We start from the raw sequence: 23,383 nt of genomic DNA on the forward strand, positions 1-23,383 counted from the left end.
TATAGTGTGGCGTTCATTTGTATTCAAGTTAATACTTTGTATGGCCAATTGCAGTCACAGCCACAAGTCTTTAGGATTTGCACATCTGGAGACGTTTTTGATTATCAATTTTTGTAAAGTAGCTCAAGCTCAGACAGATTGGATGGAGACTTTCCTAATTCATTGTAGCTCTGGCTGAATGTTTGGGATCGTTGTCCTACTAGAAGATGAACCTCCACCCCAGTTCCAAGCCTTTTGAAGCTGCCTACAAGTTTTCTTGTCCTATATTTAGCTTATAGTTGAAACAATTTAAAAGATTAATCGCAATGAATCGATTATTGAAATAATTGTCAATTAATTTATTTATAGATTAATCCTTATCTGGAGTACATGGACTCAAACTTAAATCATTTTGCTGAACAGTCAGGGTAACAATTAAGCCAAAACTATACAAAAATATACATACATTTTGCGTTTAAAATAATAATAACAAAAAAAACCTAAAAATCTTTTATCCAGGACTCCTGAAGTGGAATAGATTTAACTTCATCCGCTTCAATTTCTGTGAAAAGAAAGATCTCCTATTAAGCATGTGCTACTATCCAATTTTAACTGGTTAATCAAATAAATAATCATCAGATTAGCAGTTTTTTTAGCTGCATACTTTGCTAAAAACTTAAAATAAAGGAATAACATAGTTGCATTTTAGACAGAAAAATGTTTACTTTTTTATTTAAAAAGGCAACTTTTTATGTATTCCAATATTTTATAAAGCAGCTAAATGGACAATCTGCAGAATGTGCCAATTTTCAAAATTAGATTGCTTGATTAATAATCAGAATAATCGTTAGATTTATTGATTACTAAAATAAGTGTGAGTTGCAGCCCTAGTTCTAAGATAACAAAACCTAAAAAAGTTTAATATATCTGAATAGTGTTGCAAGGTACTTTAAAGATATAAATGATAAAAACATAAAATGTCACATAGCTCTGTTATTCAGAGATGCATTAACAGAAAAACCTTTATGGTAAGAAAAATTTATTCTCAGCACTGTATTGTGAGGAAAAAACTCTCAATTTTCCCTAATCTATTTATGCATGGATGTATTTTCTGTTACTGGACATAAACAAATGGTGAATGCCTCCAACGTGAGTCACTTAGGAGTACAGGTGGGGAGTCATCTTGTTGTTTTCTAACCTACAACCTTTAAATAGAGCACAAAGAGTGCTACAGCACTCAGTTTGAACAAGAAAAGGGAGACAAGAAGGAGGCAGGGAATGAAAGAGTAAAAAAAAGGCGAAAAAGAGAGCGAGAGAGTTGTTGCATCTTCACACAAACATGGTCTGTTCTCCCACTCTGCCATTCCGCCACCTGGACCGAGCTATGTGGGAGACTGCGCCACACAGTGATGAACGACACCAAACAGAGCAATTTCTGTTCACACTGCGGGTCATATGGAGAGAGACGGGTTGACACAGCATCTGTGTCATATCACGGGTTGACACCTGCATTTTGTCATTGTCACCCGCTCAGCCGTTGAGGTTAACTGTCGGGTCCTGCAAAAAGAGTGGCCCTCTGAGGAGCGGGGGACCTCAGACGGATAGACATAAAGAGACATAGATAAGGCACGTGGCGATTCATCCACGCCAGTCCTCCAACATGGGATCTCGTCTGTTAGATTGGCGTGTCGTGAAAGGAGGTTCTCGGTGCCTGGGCGCTTGCCAGCTGACATTCCACGGAGACGAATTGAGAGAGAGGCTCCGGCAGATTTATCGGGCCATTGGCTCGCCTCAGGAATTTTCTTGTAACATGGCACTCCTGTGAAAAGGGATAAAGAAATTAGTGTAAAACAGCCTCGCCACCCCACTTTCCTCCCCAACGAGGAGCCACTTAGATATCTGCTAAACCCGCTAACACGTATATATATATGCACTGCTCCTGTTCTTTATGTAATTGCGCATGGATACAAGATGGATCGGTGTGAGCTTCAGTCCTCTTATTGCTATGAATATTCAAGAGGGTGAGCGAAAGAACATTGCTGTATTCCGGCTGTTGAGTCACAGGTCCTCGGTGGCAGGAAGCACTGTTGGTCAAATGACAGAGGGAGAGAATGAGAGAGAAACATGGAGGGTTGGGGGGAGGTATGAGTGAGTGTGAGTGGGATTTGAAAGGAACTGCTTCTGGCTGTCTTGGATATTTATTCCCCACACATTGATGTGTTTGGAGAAACAGGCCAGATATGTTCTTAATGTTAGAGGGAGAGCTATAAAAGGTTCGCTGAACACATTTGCTCACCTCTACAGTGCTGTCGTTAAAGGGATAGTTCACGTTTTTTTAAGGGTCTTTTCTCTTAAAACAGTTTCAACAATTAATGATTTACCTCTTTAAAGTGTAACTAACCCCCAAATCAACTTTTTGTTTTCAATTTTTTTGCTGATAAACTCTAAATAAGTTGTTTGGTGTTCTATCTTTCTGCAGGGTTTCTGCAGATTTCACCAACTCAGATTTAGGACTTTTTAAGATCTTTTTAAGACCATTGTGAATGAAATTTAAGATCTGGTTAGACTGGTACTTGACCTCCATGTGTAAAATCCACTAAACCTCCGACTTCAGAGGTTGTGGTGCACCAAATGCTGCTGCCATTAGATTAGTGCTAATAGTTTTCTGGGGAGCAAAGCTGTAACATTTCTGGGGTCTTTTTGTGGCTCTTGGCAGCAGTTTTATGCTAGTCACACTAACTATAGCTACAGCCTGAACCCCAACAGCGCCAGGTTTTGTTACACAGAATGTACGTAGTATCATTTGGGTTGGCGAAGATGAATATTGTCCAACTAACTGGTGATAGATTTGTTATTACCCATGGCAAATGGAGAAAAGCTAGCTCTGTACCTAACAAGAGTACATTAGCAGCTGGTTAGCTGTAGCTGCAACCACCTCGAGTCACAGAATGCAAAGAAGATATCTATGAGCGAGTCAAACTTTTGCATGACAGAGTCTTGACAAAAAAGAAAACTACATGGAATATAAGATATTAAATAGTCATGACAAATACTAAGACCTATGAGTAATGTGTTTTATATATTTAAGACATTTTACTGCTTTACTTTTAGATACATCAATTGAAGACTTATTAATGATATGCAGACACGTTGTTTGGTGCAAAATTTGACATTTTCATGTAAATTTGTTTAGCTCTGCAACATTGTGCCTAAAACCCTTTCAGTTCTGGCCTCCTTCAGTTGAACAGCGTCATAGAGAAGAGAGTGTTTGGTGTTGGGGCCTCAGAGTCTTATCTTTGTGTTTTGCTGATGAAAGTTGATGTTCTCACATGTTTGCCATGTTTGCATTGTGAAAGATTCATAATTTGTATATTTGAAATAAGTTAAACTAACTTACAAGTAATATTTTGCATTTTTAAGTCAATGATTTCTTAATATTGATCAAAAGTACTTTTTCTACAGGCAGATTATTTCACATGCAAAGAATGTGTTTCCTGAGCCACTGGAGTGGCTCAGGAAAAATGTATCTATATAAGTGAAATGATCTGCCAGTGGAACTAACTTTTTACCAAGTGTGCTAAGATATTTGCACTGCAAACCACAAACACTTGGTAAGATTTTGTGTTTTTGCAGTGTATTTAAAGGTTCATAAAAAAGGCAGACACACGATGAACAATAATATATTTGAAATCACAGTACAATACAGACAAAGGACTTACATTTTGGTCATGGGCGCTCCTGAACCAGTTGTTATCTTCTGCATTTGTTCAATTAGATAATTACCTGCAGCGGGTCAGATCAAAACCTGCACAATACCTTTAAATAGAGCCTTACATAAAAAATCCCAAACTATCAATTTAAATATAAAATTTTGACTTTTCTTTCTAAACTACCAGGAAAACAAGACTGCGAAGCCTGAATTAATATTTCATAATAACAATACACTCTATACATCATGAAATAACACGCATTAATCATTAAGTACCCGTGTAAGCATCACTGTTGGAAAATCACTCCTCAGCTTTGCATACAATAGAACCCTAATGTCATTCCCCATATCATTTGTCAGCATCTAGAGGTTATCTGCCAAGTTGATGAACAGAGAGATTGGTTATGAAACACAAAGTGTGACAGTATGGCAATATGTTATAGTATGCAGGCAGAGCTCATCAGGAAAGAGAGGACGAGCGGCTTTGTTCCAAATGTCACGATGCATATTTATGGGAGCACTGGAGTGGCTCCTTGTATAAGCACCATTCACCATCTATCAAACTAAAACCACTACAACGCTGTCTCCGTGACAACTTGGTGGGATGTTGTTGGTTGACAAAGTGATCAAACTGGGCAGTCTGCTCATGGTTCAAGACAAATTTACTTGTGACATAGATCCTAGTTTTGATTCGTGGTCTTCTGATAACAAGAACCACGTCAGTCAATGTTTTCCAAGTGATGCTGTGGTGACAGGTATTTTGAAACAAGAGGACTTGGATTTTGTCATTCCTTCTGTTTCCTCATATGATATTCCAGTTTAATTTTGTATTCCACTCAGAAAACCAGAGCTCCAACACTGTAAAAATACAAAGTCTTACCAAGTAACCTGGGACTAGATTCTAGTGCAAATAAATGCTACAAACAAAAAAGCAACTGCAAACAAAACGGAAGTGCTCCAAATCACTAGGGCGAGTCGATGGAGGAGATTGTTTTAAGTCAACAATTCTTTAACATTGAAGAAAAATTACAAGTTCCTTTCCCTGATTATTTCACTTATGCAACAAGTACTTTCTTCTCAATATTAAAAAATACTAAAGAGATATTGACTTAAAACAAGATCCTTTATCTTGCTGAAAAGTTAATTGTAAGTTAATTTTGTCTTATTTCAAGTGTATTAAGATATTTTCACTGGAAGCTAGACAAAAAACACTTGGTAAGAGTTTACGTTTTTGCAAAGCAACTAGATTAAATTAGTTTTTGTTTAAAGTTATGTGTTAAAACAGTGACATTATGAAATTAAGGTTATTGTACAGTGAGCACCTCATGCTAGACCACACCTAATTCCTACAATCTTGTTAAAAATTCCCATTCGTTCATCGTCAGTAAGTGATAGAGAGCAGGAGCTCAAATGTTGCTCCTTTCTGCTGCAGATTGAGACATTAAAGTGAAGTGGGAGAGGATAATGCAGCATAGGAGGGTGTTAGACAGAAAGCAGCATAAGCTCCACCAAGCTTCCCTTCTCCACAGAGGAGGATCTCAGGAGAGTTGTGAGCTGGCTGGCTGCGCCTGGGCTATACAGCGCAGGACGGGCCGTCTGACTGTCTGGCTGCGGTGCGGCTCCTTGGGGAAAGAACATGGCTCCAGGGCTGTAGCTGATTTGAGATGGTTTCAGGACCAAACCTCAGGGGACGCCGAGCGAGCGGAGTCGCTCCTCTGAACCTCTCCTTTCAGAGGCGCTGGAGCTTGGTGGCTGTGAAGAGACGGCCTTTTATCTTCACTGTGAACAGCTCAGTGGATTTCCTCCCAAATTACAGGGAGTGATTACATCCCACCTAGTCTGCCTCACATCCCCCCCTCTGTTCTCACAGCTTTACTCCCCACCCCCAGCTCCCCCAGGCCAGCCAACCACCGTCAACTGTCGGAGCTCACAGCTGAGTCATTAGGTAGAAGTTGAGCGATGTGTCACTGGCCTGGAAATAATAAAAACCAAAACCGTAGGGACAGTCTTTGCTCTTTAAATTTTCTCTGGTTAGCAGTAAGATAATGGGATTCAGTCATAACATGTGTAAAAGGTGCTTTTATTGGTGTACACAGCTAAAATTAGAGCAGCTTTGAATAGATCAGATGGTGCAACAGACACAACAGATAAAGCACTTTGCAAGAGTTTACACACCCATCTATCTTTATTACCACCTTAAATGTAATTTATTGGGATTTTCATTTAGATGAGCACAAAGTAGTGCGAATGGTTGTGTTTAATTTTTTTGTTAAAGGTGAGCTACTGCGGTTCCTTGAAAAGGTTAGCATAGGTATATGAGCTATGCTAATTACATTACATTTTTTGCACAAAATCATTCTTAGATAATGAGATTTTAGTCTGGTCAGTTCTGTCCATTCAGAATGAGCTGTTTCAGAGCCGCTGTCACTTTAAATCCAAATAAACTGTAGTTGCTCATGCACCCCCATCTCAACATTTACTCTCTCACATGAAAATGGCAGCAAACAGATGTGCAATTATACAACTGTAGATCTTTGAAAAGTAGAAGAGGAGCCTCCTGCACAACCAACTTGTGCAGGAGTTAGAATGCAGCAAGAGGTTTCTGGATGATAATTCAACAACCAAACATTTGTCTTTTCCAGATGTGTTTGCACGATGGATACAGCAGTAAAACCAGCTGACCAAACATGTTTGAGCTCAGTTTGGGTTGCTAGGTAACGAAGCAGATCCTGTTGATTGTGACTCAGCAATAAAGGAGCTTTTTAAAATGGTGCATTTTCTGCCTGCGTGGGTTTTTGTAAGCACTTGGGCTGTTTTTAAAAGCAGTTAAGATCCAAATGGAAGAAAAAAAACATGAAAAATTTACAATTTGAACAATAAATCCTTTTAAGTATTGACTCGTGGTGGCTGAATATGGAAACACACCACACTTTTCAGATTTTGGGTTATGAATAAATGTTTGAAAATTCTGTATCATTCTCCTTCCACTTCACAATTACGCACCAACCACTTCTGTCTTGGTCTATTATGAATGATAATATACATTAAAAAATGAATTTCTGCATCGAACCTGACAACTGAGGCTTCCATGCCTCCGTTTGATGGCAAAAAGGTTTCCTATTACTTTCAAGCTATTACCTCCATACAGTAAGGGATTACACAGACAGAAGAACAGCGATCCTGTCCGCCAATCAGTTTTTTTTTTATTTGAAAACTCCCCCAAGCTTTTTCCATTATCTTCTCCATATCGAGCTTGACCTGAGGAGAAAACTTGCCCTCACAAGGGTCAATGAAGTCTAGAATTTCTCCTCATGTTTCACTCCCTCTCACCCCCCTCTACCCCCCTCCCCCATCTCGACCCATATACTGAACATTGCTTTAGGACACAAGAGGGATGCGTCCCTTCCACCTTATTCCCCCTCACCTAAAGCCCTGACCTGTTTCAGACCAGTCCTCCCCATTTTTCTGTCTAAAACAGCAGCTCTCATGGCGATAATCTTCCTATTTCACCAACCCGTCCCCCAGGGTCAAAAGGTTTTTTTTTTTAGATGGACACAGGATTTGTTCAATCAGCTTACAATGCTGCTTTGATATCATGATTTCTAGATGACTGCCTTTTTCTAGATGGTTAAAGTGTTTTCCAAAAACAATACTCTTTATTTTTCAGAGGTTGGGCTGCAATGGTGGAGCAGTTGGTTTGCAGCAAGAAGGCGCTGAGCTCTTTCTGCATGGAGTTTGCATGTTCTCCTTGCACATGTGGGGTTCTCTCTGGGTACTCTGGCTTTTTACCACAGTTCAAAACATGACTGCTAGGTTAATTGGTCTCTTAGGTGTGAGTGTGTGTGTGTCTGTGATGCGCTGGCAATTTGTCGAGGGTGTAACCCGGCTCTTGCCCAATGACTGCAGGAGGTAGACACCAGCCCCTTCATAACGCTGCATGGAAGAAAAACAGGCAGGGTTGCCAGATCTGAAAGTTTTCAGCCCAAACACAATGTAAAAGCTGCCCAACTCAAAAAACTCCAGTGCAAAGCTCAACCTCCAATGAAAATCCTGTTAATAGTGCCATATATAGTCATATATAATCAGATATGTCATATAGGTCATCAGTTGCATTTAGAAACGTTATTCATAAGATATTTGGTTTCCCTTTATTATATTTTGACCAGAACCAGATCCCACTGAGACTGCAAAGCACTTAAATCTTTGAACACAACAAGACTTCTGTATTTATTGTGCTATGTCCTTTTAAAGGGGCAGTATTATGTAAAACTGATTTTTTAAAGGTTTAAGTCATATTGTAATATAATTCACCCATCAAAAAACATACTTGATTCTTTCAAGCACATTTGAGAAATCCTTTAATCTCTTCCTCAGAGCTGCAGTTTCTGAGCTTCTGCCTCACAGAGCACTAATTCCCCACTGAGCTCCTTCAGACTAGCCAGCAACAATTAGTAAACACCTGATGAAACTGCGCATCTGCTGAGCTCATTACAGGAGCTACTTCCTATAAACACTTTCTAAAAATGAGCCAAATGTTCTTAAATATTTTGACAACTTCACCACAGCTGTTTATTTTTCTCCTAGCCCAACATGTTTAACAGAAGAGTAATTGGGTGGAAAACTGCCCAGTCTGGAAACACTGCAAACAGGAATAAACAGTGGATGGATGGATGTTCAGAAGTGGCTTTGGGTAAGAAAATGAAGTACAGTACAAAACCCAATAATGTTCTTTAGCACGTTACCCTGTGATATGAGCTGTGAGTTGTGACAGTAAAATCCTCTATGTGTGCAAAACAGATAATCATTTGAATAATAATTCATTTTTCTTTGACAGTTCAACTGCTTCTTTGTGATGACTAGGAAATCAGTCAAGGCCAACCCTTGCCTCTGAGTTGATCATTTATCTCATCAATTGTTGGCTGTAACAATAACACATTTCTGAACTTGACAGAGAACATTTTTGGTCCAACTTATGATTAAAAGATTAATAAAATATATTGTATATGTTCTCTTTAATTTACTAAGGTAACATCATGGGTTTTTAGAAGCTAATGCTATATGAATCAACTTCAAAAACAGATCGCAGCCCAGAGGAATCAAATACAATCTCTCTGCTAATTTTATTCTGAGTCGTTAATCAAAGCCCCCTTTTTTATTGATCATCAGCAGTGATCACTTACAGAAAAACAAGATTTCTGACACTCTGCTGATCTGGAGCATAGAAGGGGTGGTAACACAATGCAAAGATCATTTTCAAATGACTAACAGTCCATCATTCTACAATAAGAAACCACACAGCTCCATCCATCAACGCAAATTGGAGAGTAGCAGAAGAAGAAAGTGAGAAAAAGTGGCCAGTTTGTCCTCCAGTACCCTACTCCTGCAGCAGCACAGCTACAGAAATAACTCAGGATAACCTAAACCAGTTTAACTATCAGGTTTATCAAGAAGGAAAGTTTTAAGCCTAGTCTTAAAAGTAGACAGAGTGCCTGCCTCTTGGACTAAAACTGGGAGCTGGTTCCAATGGAGAGGAGCCTGAAAGCTAAAGGATCAGCCTCCCATCCTGGTACTTTTAGAAACTCTAGGCACCAGAAAACCTGCAGTCTGAGAGTGAAGTCTCTGTTCAGAACAATCAGATTTTATTTGTCAGAATGGAAATCTTAAACTCTATTCTGGATTTAACAGGGAGCCAATGAAGGGAAGCTAAAATATGATCTGAAAGAAGCTTTGTGCATGCATCTTGTATTCAGATGCACTCAATAGTTTGAAAATTATGGTAGAATAATTGAGGATGATGGCATGATGGAATTGAGCTCTTCAGTTCAATTCTCCTTTGTACCCTGTGCTTCTGCAGGTTTCCATTGAGTCCTGCAGTCTAAAACATGGATAAGATGGCCTGGTGATCTGTGCAGAGTTTACCCTGCCGCTCTCTGTCCAGCAGCAGAAAAGCTCCAGCCCTTTTATAACCTTTTATAACCCTGAACAGTAGGAACAATATTGTGGGTGCATAAAATTAATGACTAGACTGTAAATAATTTAATTATAATTGGACTTGTTTATTTTTCTCTGTGTTACCCTGAGGTGGCTTTTCTAGTGCATCAATACAATATAAATAAACCCATCAAATCTAATTTCAATCCATAAGAAGAAACATACTACTGCTTTTGTGCTGGAGGGTATGTTTGGAAAAAAAATGCAAAGAGAAGAAAAAAAGGTCTGACATTTTAGATTTGCACTCCCACACGCTTTCATATTAAATAATGTATAGGCAGCAGAATGTGTGGCCATCATTGACATGCAATCTGCGGTAAAATAGGACGCTGTATTAGCCATTATTTTAACCCACAGAGTCAATGATTACAATTAACCTCTTTTGAACTGGATGGCTTACTGTAATAATTCTTTTCTTTGCTATTATAGTGAAAACAGGCTTATCGCGGAGCCACTGGGAGCCATGATTTATCTTTGTAGGATCAGTTTAAGTAAATGTTTTACATATATATTTAAAAATTGCAGCTACAAAGCTCCATGTTTAAGGTTTCACATCAGTGACTCTCAGAAGTTTACACACTAATCTTAAAATTCCTTGTTTTTGAGATTTAGACATGTGAAACCATCCATCCACTGCCTATATATGCTTATCTTTAAACCAATATTTCAGTGTTTATTGGTTGGAGTCTACACAGAGTATGATGCTGCCACCGCCATGTTTCACAGCTAACTTGTTAAAAGGGCAGTATTATGTTAAGCTGACTTTTTTGAGCTTATTCCCTCATCAACACATACATGGACTGTTGTTTTGATTCTTTGATGCACGTTTAAGAAATCCTGTCATCTCCATGGCAACCATTCAGCTGTGCAAAACGCCTGGATGGACCTAACCCCGCCTCCGAGGTGCTGCTCCTCCTCAGAGCTCCAGTTTACAAGCTTCCCTGCTTTCAAGCTTCCTCATCACAGAGCATCCCTCGCCCACCACTCCCCCACTGAGCTCCTTCAGACTAGCCAGCAACAACTAGCAAACACCTGGTGGGACTGCACACCTGCTGAGCTCATTTTACTTCTTAGTGTAATGCTGATAAAAACTTTGCTAAAATTACTAGAGGAGCAATGCCGTGATGACTTCCTGAAGGTGTAGTTTCAGAAACTTTCGATTTTAATACTTTTCAAATTAAAATCGAATTCGTCCAATTTCTTTTAAACCATATTAAATACACATAGCATTTTTAGAACAACTCAAGGTAACATAGTTACTTGATTGTGCTATAGCATAGCACTAAGGGCCTGGAAGACACATAATACTGACCCTTTAATTGATCAATTTCTGTGATAAATATATTGATGGCAGGTGTGAAGTAAAGAATGGTGAATGCTTAATTTTCTTTCAAAGAGTGTTTCAGAAATATATTATTTTAAGGATGTGCATATTTATTTGTCATTGGGTCTTTTTAATTTTTTTAGGTAATGTCCTCTAACATGTTTCGTTTGTTCTTCAGCTGAATTGTAAAAATATGTGAAATTAATGCTGGAAAACTTCCGCAATTATTTATTACAGTTTATATCTTCTCCCATGGCGTGTGGACATTTGAAAGCCACTGTAAATTTTAGGATGGATTTTAATTTAATAAATAACCAGGAGAAAATTATGGTGGATTGGATTCGTCGTATTTCATAATTAAACAAAAGATGTTAGGTTGCTAACATCAACCTTCACTACACCAAAACCAACATCATCTTACAACTTGAGCCAAGAGTAAGAATATATAAAAATAAATAAATGTGAGGGGACAAAGGTCACATTTGAAAGGCAAAGAAAAGAAATGCGATTCTCTTTTCTTTCCAAAATATTTCCCTCAAAGCAAGCATCAACAAATGGAACAGGGGACAAGCGGGAAGAAAAACTCTTCATTGAATATTCATTAACCGGTGCCTAGGTGTATACATGGCTCTTAACCACTCTTGTTTATGACTTAAGGACTTGTAGTACTGACCTTAGTTTAACACAGCAGCAGATACCAAATTAACCTCTAGCCTCCACAGGGCTAGCCATGCCCTGCTAACAAGCAACCTGTCTAGACACACAAGAAGTACTTTATGATTCCACCTTTCACAATCCCCCCTCTTTCTCCAGGTCTCTCTCTCTCTCTCTCTCTCCTTTGTTTTACTCTTACCTCAGCTCTCCACCTTTCTGTCTCCACTAACACAAACTGGCACATCCTCTTGCCCTCTATCCTCTTCTATCGTTCTCCTCACCATTTCATCCTTGTTTACCCCCCTACACTGTTTTTCATGTACCTCCCAAGCTGTGCAGTGTTTGGGTCATGCACTCAACAACCTGGGTTTATTAGAGAAAAGACTTTCCTACATCCTTCACAGAAATGCTCTCAGATACCATAATAAACAAAACTAAATTATATTATTGCTCCTTGGAGGCTAGGTTTTAATCATTAAAATGAGGAATTATATTTTAATGACATTTATTTTAAAGATAGACTTTACATTTTATGTCAAAATGTAAGAAAAAATGTTTTCCAAGCCCATAAGCACTGAAAATGTAATGGTCAATCATTCAGAAAAGTCTAATATAATATTACTACTACAGTAGTTTACCACTGCTGTTGTAGTGAAATCAATATTATTATCATCATTATTATCCACAATACATATTCTGGATGAGTAAATTGGAGGTAGGATTTAATAAGTTAGTCTACCTACTCCTTTTTAAGCAAAATATAAAGTTATTCTTATGTTTATTTATCAAAATTTATCAACATTTAATGTTCTTCCTATTATTTTTATTATTATGTTTTACATTAATTTGAAAATAATGAGTAGTTATGGAAATTATAAAATCTACACAAGTTAAAATTAAAAGATTGTTTTTCAGTAATTTAAAATATTTTACTAAATCTGTTCTGACATGTTAGTGTCCTGCTGGATGACCATAATAACAATAATAATAATATATTGTAAAAATGGAATTGTGTGTACTATGCCGACAAGGTAAAAAAAAACAAAAAACTAAAAAATCAAAAACCTACAGTGTAAACAAACAAAAAATTTGTATGAGTTTCTATGATAATATCTTTGAGATTAATGTTCTACAAATTAAGCTTTTCTTGTTTTGTTTTTATAAAAATAAATATTTTATCTATATTCTAAACACCATCTCATTCCTTCTTTGTCTTCCATGCCTGTAGTTTACTCAAATCTCAACTAGTTATGAATATCAAGTTTGTTTGCTGCAGTACTTATGCTATGTTTTTGTAAATCGTGGATCTAACCGTGCTTCGCATCAACTTTGCTTTCTGAGATGATTGTCCTGGCATGGTTTCCGTACTTTATACGCACCTGATTGGTTGATTTCGCTGCACGCCGAACACAATCGTTTGTGAAACGTTTAACAGGTAAAAACCCTAACCAATATTTCGCTTCTGTTAAAAACTTGAAAGACTTTGTGATTTGTTAAGCAGTCCAGTTTTAAGCCTTAGTACGTGCTTAATTTACTTATTCGCTTACCAACACTTTCATGTCGTTAGTTGTGGACGCTCTCATTTACGGAAGCGGTTAGCCTGTTAGCCTTATTAGCAGCAGCGGCTAGCTTTAGCTCGCCAATACACTATTAAATACTGTTGTGGTTCTTATTATAATAGCTTCTGGGTATGTAATTTAGTACTTTTGTTTTAAATGCATTTCTTGTGTGGTTTAACACGTACACACTGCCGAATATGGGTGGATTACCTTTATCAATGCTAGTGTTCATTGTTGAGATAAACAAACCTTTACATTGTTTTATTTCGACCCAGTTTAGGTGAAGATGAGTCTCAGAAAACAAACCCCCAGTGACTTTCTGAAGCAGATTATCGGCAGACCTGTGGTGGTCAAGCTCAACTCGGGCGTTGATTACAGAGGTACTGCAGCTGCCATGCTGAAATGAATGGCATAGTCCTCTTCCATTAAGTAAAATGCAATCTGAATAACCGCTGCTGTTTGTCGCTGTGCAGGTGTTCTGGCCTGTCTGGATGGTTACATGAACATTGCTATTGAGCAGACAGAGGAGTACGTCAACGGGCAGCTCAAGAACAAGTATGGAGATGCCTTTTTGAGAGGAAACAATGGTAAGGATGTATATATTTTTTTATTAATAAAAAGTTATACAGCGACTTCTGTAACTGGTGTCAATGAAAAATGCATTTCTTAGTCAACTAATTTTGATTTTAAAATGGTCAATTTTATGAAAACCAAAAACAATTTTGTCCAGCCATGATGTTAGCTTTGTGCCCTGGTTAAAAATAAGATAAATTGTATCTTTTATTATTGTTTAGTCTAGAAACTCCCAATATGCATCAGGAAATAAAAGCTGTTTCTAAGGGGACATCCCAGCCACAAATACATTAAATGATGTAAAGCACCTTTGATAGAAACACATCTGAGTATAATAGTTTGAGGATACAGAAAACCTTGAATCACTTTTTTAAAATCTTGATTTAAATACTTGGTTAAATTCATACAGAAAGAGGATGAAAAACATTTTTTTTGTTAAAGCAAAGGATCCAAACAGCTTAAAAAACGGATCTAATTGAGATCCTGTAGATTTACAGGAACCAATGTTTTTAGACAACTGAGATAATTAAGAGCTAGTTCTCATTGGTAACGCCAACCTGGGAATCATATTCTACTAAATCTTTTTTGGACACATTAACACAATGAATTTATACCAGTTTACTTCTCCTGAGGTAAGTAAGACATAAACTCAGAAATCCTTTAAAGATCTGTTTCTACAAACTCAGTTTTAGTCTAGAGTTGTATCCAGTTATTTTATTTAATTTTTTTCCCCACTAAATCAGAGAAATAGTTTGACTGAATCCCTTCTGTCCCATTTTGACATTAGACTTTATCATGAACTCTCAGGTTTATAGACTAATCATGTACGGTCGTGATGCAAAATATTCCAATGAAACTGTAATATCTTAATTAGCCAACTGTAAAATTGAGCTGATTAAATGCTCATTTTTATTATTTACCAGCAAACTTTGATGATAATATTGTGACTAGATGAGAACCAGAGAAGACTGACCCCAGTATACCTCTGGAAACATTCAGTATTTTGGATGTTTTTATATAAGTTTTAGAAAGTGATTATAATATGCTGTAACAAAGACTTTTTTATTCTTATTTTAAACATGAAAAGTAACACATTCTGAAATTAAAATAAAAATTTCAGAAACTTCTAATATCTTGGGGGGAATTTCCTTTAATATTTGTGATTACCAAACATTACAGTTGTATCCATAGTGATTAAAAAAATGCTGCTCCTTTTTTGTGTTTTGACTTTGATTCAGTGCAGCTTGTTGATGCTTTATATTACCTTTGTCTACAAGACGCATTTTTCTAGTATAAAATAGTTTGGCATTGATTTCTGTTATTGTTGCTACAATGGATAAACACTCTTAACTACAAGTTTAAGGATTTTACTATTTTAATTCAGAATGATGATTCTTAACCGATGTCTGCGTCCTCCCTTCTCTGGCTGTGTTTCCCAGACAGAAGCCAACTACAGTGTGATTCAGTCATGAATGTGAATCATGCTGTTGAGGAGCATTTACAGTCTCTAGGTAGGACTATTTCAGTCACAGTGGAGCAGCTGGTTAAATGTAGATTTAAGGTATGAGCAGAAATAACAACCTACCTGTCTGCTGTTCAGCACAGCAGTCAGGATGAGCAGAACTGTGATTTTAATGTCGGGCAGTCGCAGTGTTGTGGGTCCCACACGTTTTGTGGTTGGCTTCAGGAAGTAAAGGGTGGGAGTGACTTCAAAGACGAGAAAGCATCAGGAATCAATTGTTGTTTAGAACACCATTTTTATAAAACAAGCGCTTTTTTTTTGCCGTTTGGTTGGACTTTGGTTGGGCCACCCAAACCGGCTGCATATTTGGGGTAACGGCAGGAATGTTGTCTGTGGTGAAAACGGAACTGAAACGAGACTCTTCTACTGGTTTTGCTCTGTTCTTGTGGAGAAACACTATTTGAAGCAAAATCTTGTTAAATGACTAAAAAAAGTTTTTAAAAGCTGTAAACTTATTTTTTTTTCTTTTCTCCTGCAGTTCTGTACATCAGCACCCAGAAGAGGAAGGTGTAGCAGAAATCTTCTTTTTTTAATTATTGTAAGTTTGTTTTAGAGAGCGAGTTTTTGTTCTTTTGTGGTTTTGTAAAGTTGAAATGTTCTACAAATGACATAAGTTGATAAATGATGGATTTCATTTACATTTTCACACTGTTATGAAAATAGAAATAAAATTACGTTAAATGGATTTGTGTAAAGTCGTTTGTGTTTCACATGAACAGTAGGTGGTTATATAATTTTAATAGTGTAACAAAGCTTTAGAAGACTTTTTTATGATTTGCCATTACTGGAGAGCTTGTAGAAATAAAAATCCAATATTTTTTATTTGTTGGTAATTTCTTTAACTGTTGCACTCTCCAAATGTAATGGCACCCCAGGTAAAAATGAGTAAAAATCCTTAGAATATGTGAAATCCATATCCATTATAGTTGAACAAACTCCACGTTTGTGATGGTAGGACAGCAACTAGTTTTATTTATTTTTTGGACATTATTTCCATAAAACCTGCTTGTGTGAAAACACAAATGTCACATTTTGCTGCAGTTTAACAATCAACTTTAGCAAGAAAATATTTCTATACACTCCAGAGAATGATGGATGAGAAGTTCCTAAAAACTCAGATCTACTTAAGTTAATTATAACTAGCGGTGGGCATTAACTAGTTATATTTACCTGAGTAACTTTTTGGAAAGGAGGTTTTGTTACACTATCCTTTTTACTTGAGTGATATTTTTTTATTAAGTATTGCTACTTTTGAGTAAAATTTCTGAATATGCACCGATTCATTTTGAAGTATGAAGAAAAAACAAAAAAATGTATGAGATCCAGACTCGCCTACAGCTAAAGCTGAAGTAAGACTTATCGTTTGTAGAAAATATTTATTTTTCTGACATTTTCTGATGTGCTTTTTGGTACTGTAAGTACTTGACTCTGTTCTGACATGCAGCATATTTGCATTACCATCTATAAATATCAGTTACATAGTTGGGAAAGATCTGCCTGAATCTGTTATTTTATAACCATGTTATTTGTATTTTTTCTATTTTAGTGTTTAAAACACCATAATTTGTACATGACTACATTTTTGTCTGTTTTTTTTATTTTAAATCAGATGTTTGGATCAATATTTGAGTAACCTTTAAACTAGATAACCTTTTACTAGAGTAATTTCTTTGACCGTTTTTACTTTTGTGTAAAAATTTCTTGACTACAGTTTTTAGCCACTGAACTCAAATCTGACTACAACAGCACAAAATGCTTCAGTTACTTTTTAAAAGCAATTGGACGGAGTTCCAGTAACGTGATGTGGAGTTGGGAGTAAATTGTCGGCCAGGTAGCATGATGGAGCACCGCGGCATACTGGAGTAACCTGTTGCTCTTCTTAATGCACCATTACTGACGGATCCAATATGTACCTGTGACAGAAAGCATTTCTCAAGCAGGCAGATGTATATTAGAGAATAACAAAGAGAGCGACTGCAGGACTAATCTATAAATGGTGCCCCCTGCAGGCTGCATTAACATGTAAACGGATCTGTTAGATCGACTTTCTTTGCCCTCTGCAGCAGCCTTCGGAGATTTGGTTCTTTTAAAGCAACTCTGAGCACACAGGGCCACCTTTTCCTTCTTTCTTTTTTTGTGTCGTCTTCGACTCTGCTTGGGTTCTGTTTGCTCGGTCGGCTTTGGAAATCAATGCAGCAGCATATGCAGGGATTCATTTCAGCACGGCCCATGGTTATTTCGCAAATAAGTTCAAAAGCAGCATCACCTCATTGCACCGAGATAAAAAAAATTGTAACAAATATGTGATTCATTAGATTGGTAATGAGAGGGAGCCGCATTGTAGACGCAGCAAGGGCAGTTAATTTCCTTCCAAGGGTGGATTTTTTTTCTTCTTTTTTTTTTTTTTTTCATTTTTGAGAGCCTTGTTTTCCAACCTGTGCATGCGCACTCTGGCCCCTGGAAGGAGACAAAAGGCTGCCAAGGTCAGGCCTGATTTGAGAATGAAGGACGCATTATTGATCAAACTCCGCCGAGCTGCAGCTGTAGAGAAAATGTTAGGGGGTGGAGGGGTGATTGAGCTGCTGTATACACACACACACACACACACACAGTGGCACTGAGTGATAGGTCCACAGAAAGGAAATGTGCACGCTGCAACACACAAAGAACCATTATGGCACCTAGCGAGGGGTTAGCGCAGACAAATATTTACCCACTGGAATCATAATTGAGCTGCAGGCTGTGTGGCCTCAACGGGAACCAAAATATTATGATTCACACAAATGACCTCGGAGAGGATATGCAATTCAATGCTTCTTTTTGGTAATTAAAAAACTTTTATTGCAGCTATTGCTTCAGCATTTTTAGGAATCTTTTATATTTAATCTAAAGCACTGAAATTAAATTTAAAAAATTAGATTTTTTGTTTTGTTTTGCAGCTTAGTGTGTGTTTCCTCGCTCATCAAGGATAGTTTGTGCTGAGTTGGGGTCTCTGCTCCCCTCCTGAGCGGGCTGGAGGAGGAGGACGCTGCAGTGGTTCACTGCTGACGTGCCGAGGTGAGTGATGGAGCGGAGAGGACAAAAGAGGATAGAATAGGTGACAGCCTTGTTATGTTTGGAGAAAAAGGGAAAAAAAAAGAGGAGGTGTGGGGGGGGGTCAGCTTTAAGTCTTACAGCACCACCATCTGCCTGAGACATAAAACTGCAGGAAGGAAGAGGTAAGAGGAGCGGAGGAGGATGTGACCCTGACTGATCACTGCAGCATGACTGTCTAGCCTCTTCACAAGGGATCAAAGGATGACAAGGACAACCGGTGGTGGGTTTTATGTTTGGCTGTGCCGCGTTCCCATTTGGACAAGGACAAATATCTGCCTTCTGTTAATGCAGATCTATTCAGAGTGGATATTATCATAAAGATGATTTTTACCAGGCTTTAAAAAGGAGGATGCACACATTTATATTGAACAAATTAATCTTCCTCCTGATTTGTTTTCTGCCTTGTACAGCATTTACAGTTTTTATATTTATTAAGAAAGGACATAAACATGACAAACATTAACTATGTTGTGTCATGATTTTATAGGCCATGTTCAATTGATGTCAGAATTTACCAGGGAGAAAAGTTTTGGCTTCAGAGCCACTAAAGAACCTGGTTAGAACCCGATCTGTCTGGTTGAGGTGAATATCAAGAAATTAGAATATAATTCAGAAGTTAAATTCCCTTCATATACAGTCATATTGAAAAAATTAGAATAATCTGATGAAGCTCATTTGTCAAATTAAAAATTCCTTTTGAAAAGAAACTAGACCAAAAATACTTGGTAAGATTTTGTTTGATTCTGTGTGTCATGAATTCCCGTCTCTCTTTTGAATCAAACTTCTTCAGTATATAACTCTTATTTGTTGGTTCTGAGCAGCTGTTTGTTTGTGCATGTGTTGTTTTGTGATCCTGACCGGCTTTAACCTCTGCCTGACAGCCTGTCATGTGCTCAGGACGTAAACGATGGCCGTGACCTCTCATTTTGTGCCTTTGCTTTCACATCCTGCAGTCTGGGTCAGAGGTCCGGCTGGGTTTCAGCAAGATAAACAAACACCTAAGGAACATTGTGACTGTTAAAGTAATAAAACAGACCCGTCTTTCTTTTTTTAAATTGATTGAATCTCCATCGGTTTGGATTCGTATCCAAAAATAAGGGGGAAAAACGCTTTACTTATATCTTCAAGCCTTGTGTGTGTGTTGCCCTTCTTTGTTTCTCAGAATCCTCAATCCAAGTTAAAATCAGATGGTTGTTTTGATCCTAATTGAGTGTGAAGGCCTGTGGTAGCCCAAGCTGCTGTGCAACTCCTAGGCTCTTTATTTAGCCCCCGAGGACGCTCAACCTCAGCCAAAAATGTGACCCTTGACCTTGTTATCTGGAAAACTTCTATTCCCAGCACGGACAGGAGCTTCTGTGATTAATCTTGGCTCCGAATGGCAGCTTGATGCAGATGGTAAGGTTAGAGGAGGGTAACTAGGTGCTCCTTCTGAAGCAACAGCGCTGAAAGGTTTCACTTCACGTTGTTGTGGACATTCACTGACTCGCCAAAGACTGAGGCAGGAAGAGACTCGAACGTTGCGCTCCACGTGAGTCCTTGAACTTCGACTAGAAAAGACTTTGCAGCTGTCCCACAATAGTAGGCTCTATTTTGGAAACACACCGAGTTGCCTACGAATGTTACCCGTATTGTCTTATTGACCGTGACCTGACCCAGTTCAGCCTGAAGGGCCGGGGACACACAGCATCACAAGCACACTTCTCAACACAGACACCGAGAAAAAATGAGATCAAGTCAGGGAAGTATGGAGTTTCTCTTTCTAGAGAAAATTGAATTAATTTTATTGATATAAGCAGTTGAGAATCCAGATACGGAGTAAAATGTTACAATGTTTTGCAAACTTAGTGGTCTACTAGTTCAAATATGGTAGTAGACTTGAAACAAAACTAACTTACAAGTGACTTTTCAGCAAGAAATGTGTCTGTTTTACGTCAACAGTTCCTTAATATTGACGAAAAGTACTTCTTCCATTGGCCGTTGATTTCTTTTATAAGGAGACATTTTTTCCATGAAATAATCTACTAGTGGAACTAATACTTTTTCATCAATATTAAGGAATTGTTGACTTAAAACAAGAGCCTATGTTTTGCTGAAAAGTTACTTATAAGTTAGTTTTATCTCATTTCAAGTGCATTAACACATTTCCACTAAAAACTAAACCAACATTCCTGGTAAAATTGTGTGTTTTTGCAGTGGAGTGCAGGAATATGAAGGAGTCATGTAAGGTTTTGCAGTTGTCCTTCATTTTTCTTGCTTGTATGATGGATTTAGTAGAGGGCTGTGTGATGTTCAAAGCTTTAAATCTTGGTTTATAACCTAATAATACTTTAAAGTTCTATACATCTCTCCTTCTGATCTGTCTGTTGGTCTTCTTGATGCCTCGTTGTTCACTAATTTTACACACAGGTTAATTTTATTTGCTAATTCAGCAACTTGTCCTGGATTTTATTTTGTGGTATTCAACCAAAGTGGGCTGAATACAAATGCATGCCACACTTTTCAGATTTTTCTTTATTTTCCTTCCTCTTTGCAACTATATATTTCTTTGTGTTTAAATCTGTTTCATATTAAAGTTCATGGTCGTAACATGGAAAAATGTTCCAGTGGCGTGGGTAGTTTTAGAAGGCGTGGTAAATTAACCTTCAGATGAAGTTGTGTCCAGGTCAAAGTTGGACCCAGAGATTTTACGTTTTGGTGACAAAACACAGCAGAACACTGAGTGCTTTTTAAAGAAATGTAACCTGTATTTATTTCAATAAATTAGAATTATAATATTATTGAAAAATCCATTTATTTCATGAAGTTTAACGCTAAGTGAAACACTTTATATTAATTAATTAATCACAAACTGGTGTTTTCCAGCCTTTATTTATGTTAATTATGATGATTTTCTGCTTACGGCAATGAAAATGTGACATTTAGTAATCTAATATAGTAAGAGTGCAATTTTTTTTCATTAAGCAATAAAAAGAAAAGTATTGCCCTGTTTGCTAAAGGATGAAATGATAGATTTCCTTAACATTGCAAAAGAAAAAAACCTTTCAACAAAACTTTGACCAGAAAAGACCAGAAACTGAACACATTCGAGCTTTAATTAATAAAAAAAGAAGTTTGAACAAAAGAGGTGCCATTAGTAGCAGCCTTTGGACTCACAGTAGTATGAAATTCCCGTTCGGTTGCCTGACAGCGAGGCTGGAAATGAGGTAAACATGTTGCTTAATAAAACATCAATCAGGCTTGCTTCAGAATCTCTGCTGCCTGTCCTGTTTATCAGCCAAGTCTCACCACTGTGCACAGGAGATTTGCATGAAGTACACGGTAACCCTGCATTCAGGCAGTTAACCTCCATTACGCCGCTGTTCCGAATGCCAATTTGTCTGCCATGCAAGGTATTATGGAGTGTTTCTGGCATGCACCCAAAATAGTAATAATGGTAATGCATGAGCCTTTTATTGTTGATTCCTCTCAGACCAACGTACCCGAGCGTCTGGCGTGTCACCGGATGAAATGATGAGGTGCTGGAAGCATTGAGGAGTCTGAAAATGCTTTTAGCATCACATTGCGCAGGATTTATTCTGCCTTGTTGAGTTATATGGTGTTTTGTCCTGTTTTTGTTTCTGAAAATATTTTAAAAGCAAACCAAAGGTGGTCAGACACCAGCGTGAAGTTGTTTCCGGATCAGCCATCAATGAATGACTGGACAAATAAACACAGAGCCGTCTGCGATACATATCTCTATTGATAAAATGAAATCATGGTCAGTGTCAGACTTATAATAATGAAAGTGAAATCCACTGAAAGAGATGTTAACCCTTCAAAAGTAGAATTTTTTTAAAATTCTTTTATTTACAGTCATTTTTAATAAATGAGAATAGTTTTGAAAAGTTAATTTATTCCAGTAACTCACTTGTCTCAGTGAAACATTATACAGATTAATTTTACACAGACTGATGTTTCAAAGCCTTCACATCTGTTAATTATAATGATTTTCTACTTAAAACTGATGAAAACACAACATTTGAGATTAGAGTATTACATCAGACAAAAACAAAAAAACAAAAAAAAAATTAGATTTAAAAATTAAACTTTAATTAAATTTGTGTATTAATTAAATTAGAAAATATACATGTCGTTGCCTAAAATGCAGTAACACACAGTAACATTCCTTAGGTGTAGTGCATGTTGGATCATTTTGCATCTGGAGCAAATAATAAAATAAAATACATGCTTCTGCTTGTCTTAACAAGAATGCAGTGTGGGACTGATCTGTTGATTATGTTTTGGATTACCCAATTAATAAATGAATTGTGAAAGGTGCTTAATAGGAGCTTTTTTGTTTTTTTACAGAATTCGAACCAGGTGAAGCTAAGTCTATGCTACTTGAAGAGTTTCGTGTAAAACATTTTTACCAAAAATACATAAAGCATATTTTTGTTACCTTAAATCCAAAATATGTCTCTATATTTGTACAAATCTGGATCAATTACTGCTCTGAGTGTGTTGTTCTTTCAGCAAATGGCATTTTGTAGAGTTTGTATACTCAATTAGTTATTAATTATTGACTAAATTAGTTGACAATTATTTCAACAATCGATTAATCACGATTACATCAATGAATAATCTCAGCCCTGTTTTAGTTTTTTTTTTCCTACCAAAAAGCTCTAATGCATGAAGCATAAAGAGGCAAAAACAGACAAAGCATTTAAAAAGGTTGAACCCAATGAGACTCACTGTTCAATTCACTGAGAAATTTTGCGAGACGCTGAGGTTTCTTTCAAGTCCGAGCTTCAGCAAATACTCTGACTGTAAGCCAGGGTCACAGCGCTTCTTTCCATGAAGTGATATTATGTTTTTGGTTGTTTGAACATGGGGAATGTCTGACTGGAAGTGCCACTGTGGAAATGCCCGAGCAGCATGTGTGTGGTCCTGGAGTTCTGGAGGGAAGCTCTGTGGTTTTTGCCTGGGACGGGGCTCAG

General features: G+C 37.4%; 1 protein-coding gene across 3 annotated transcripts; it reads left to right on the forward strand.

The window, feature by feature from the left end:
* The first annotated feature begins 12,981 nt into the window (after nucleotides 1–12,981).
* lsm6 (LSM6 homolog, U6 small nuclear RNA and mRNA degradation associated) lies at nucleotides 12,982–15,996 on the forward strand. Of its 3 annotated transcripts, none has more exons than XM_007561991.2 (4): nucleotides 12,982–13,092; nucleotides 13,492–13,596; nucleotides 13,690–13,803; nucleotides 15,790–15,996. In XM_007561991.2, exons 2-4 carry the CDS (start codon nucleotides 13,503–13,505, stop codon nucleotides 15,822–15,824), a joined length of 243 nt encoding a protein of 80 aa, XP_007562053.1. In that variant the 5' UTR covers nucleotides 12,982–13,092; nucleotides 13,492–13,502; the 3' UTR covers nucleotides 15,825–15,996. The 3 variants fall into 3 exon arrangements, with proteins under 3 accessions (XP_007562053.1, XP_007562055.1, XP_007562054.1); XM_007561993.2 differs by having other exon boundaries at nucleotides 12,999–13,092; nucleotides 13,497–13,596; XM_007561992.2 differs by lacking the exon at nucleotides 12,982–13,092 and adding an exon at nucleotides 13,182–13,345.
* Nucleotides 15,997–23,383: the final 7,387 nt, after the last annotated feature.

The sequence above is a fragment of the Poecilia formosa genome, unplaced genomic scaffold, assembly GCF_000485575.1.
Source record: "Poecilia formosa unplaced genomic scaffold, Poecilia_formosa-5.1.2 Scaffold132, whole genome shotgun sequence".
NCBI classification, from domain to species: Eukaryota; Metazoa; Chordata; class Actinopteri; order Cyprinodontiformes; family Poeciliidae; genus Poecilia; species Poecilia formosa.

Excerpts from the sequence above, each read along its gene's own strand:
- lsm6 (XM_007561991.2), top strand. The coding sequence starts at position 13,503 with ATGAGTCTCAGAAAACAAACCCCCAGTGACTTTCTGAAGCAGATTATC. Across the intron at positions 13,597-13,689 it reads CTCGGGCGTTGATTACAGAG|GTGTTCTGGCCTGTCTGGAT; the intron begins GTACTGCAGCTG and ends GTCGCTGTGCAG. Across the intron at positions 13,804-15,789 it reads CTTTTTGAGAGGAAACAATG|TTCTGTACATCAGCACCCAG; the intron begins GTAAGGATGTAT and ends TTTCTCCTGCAG.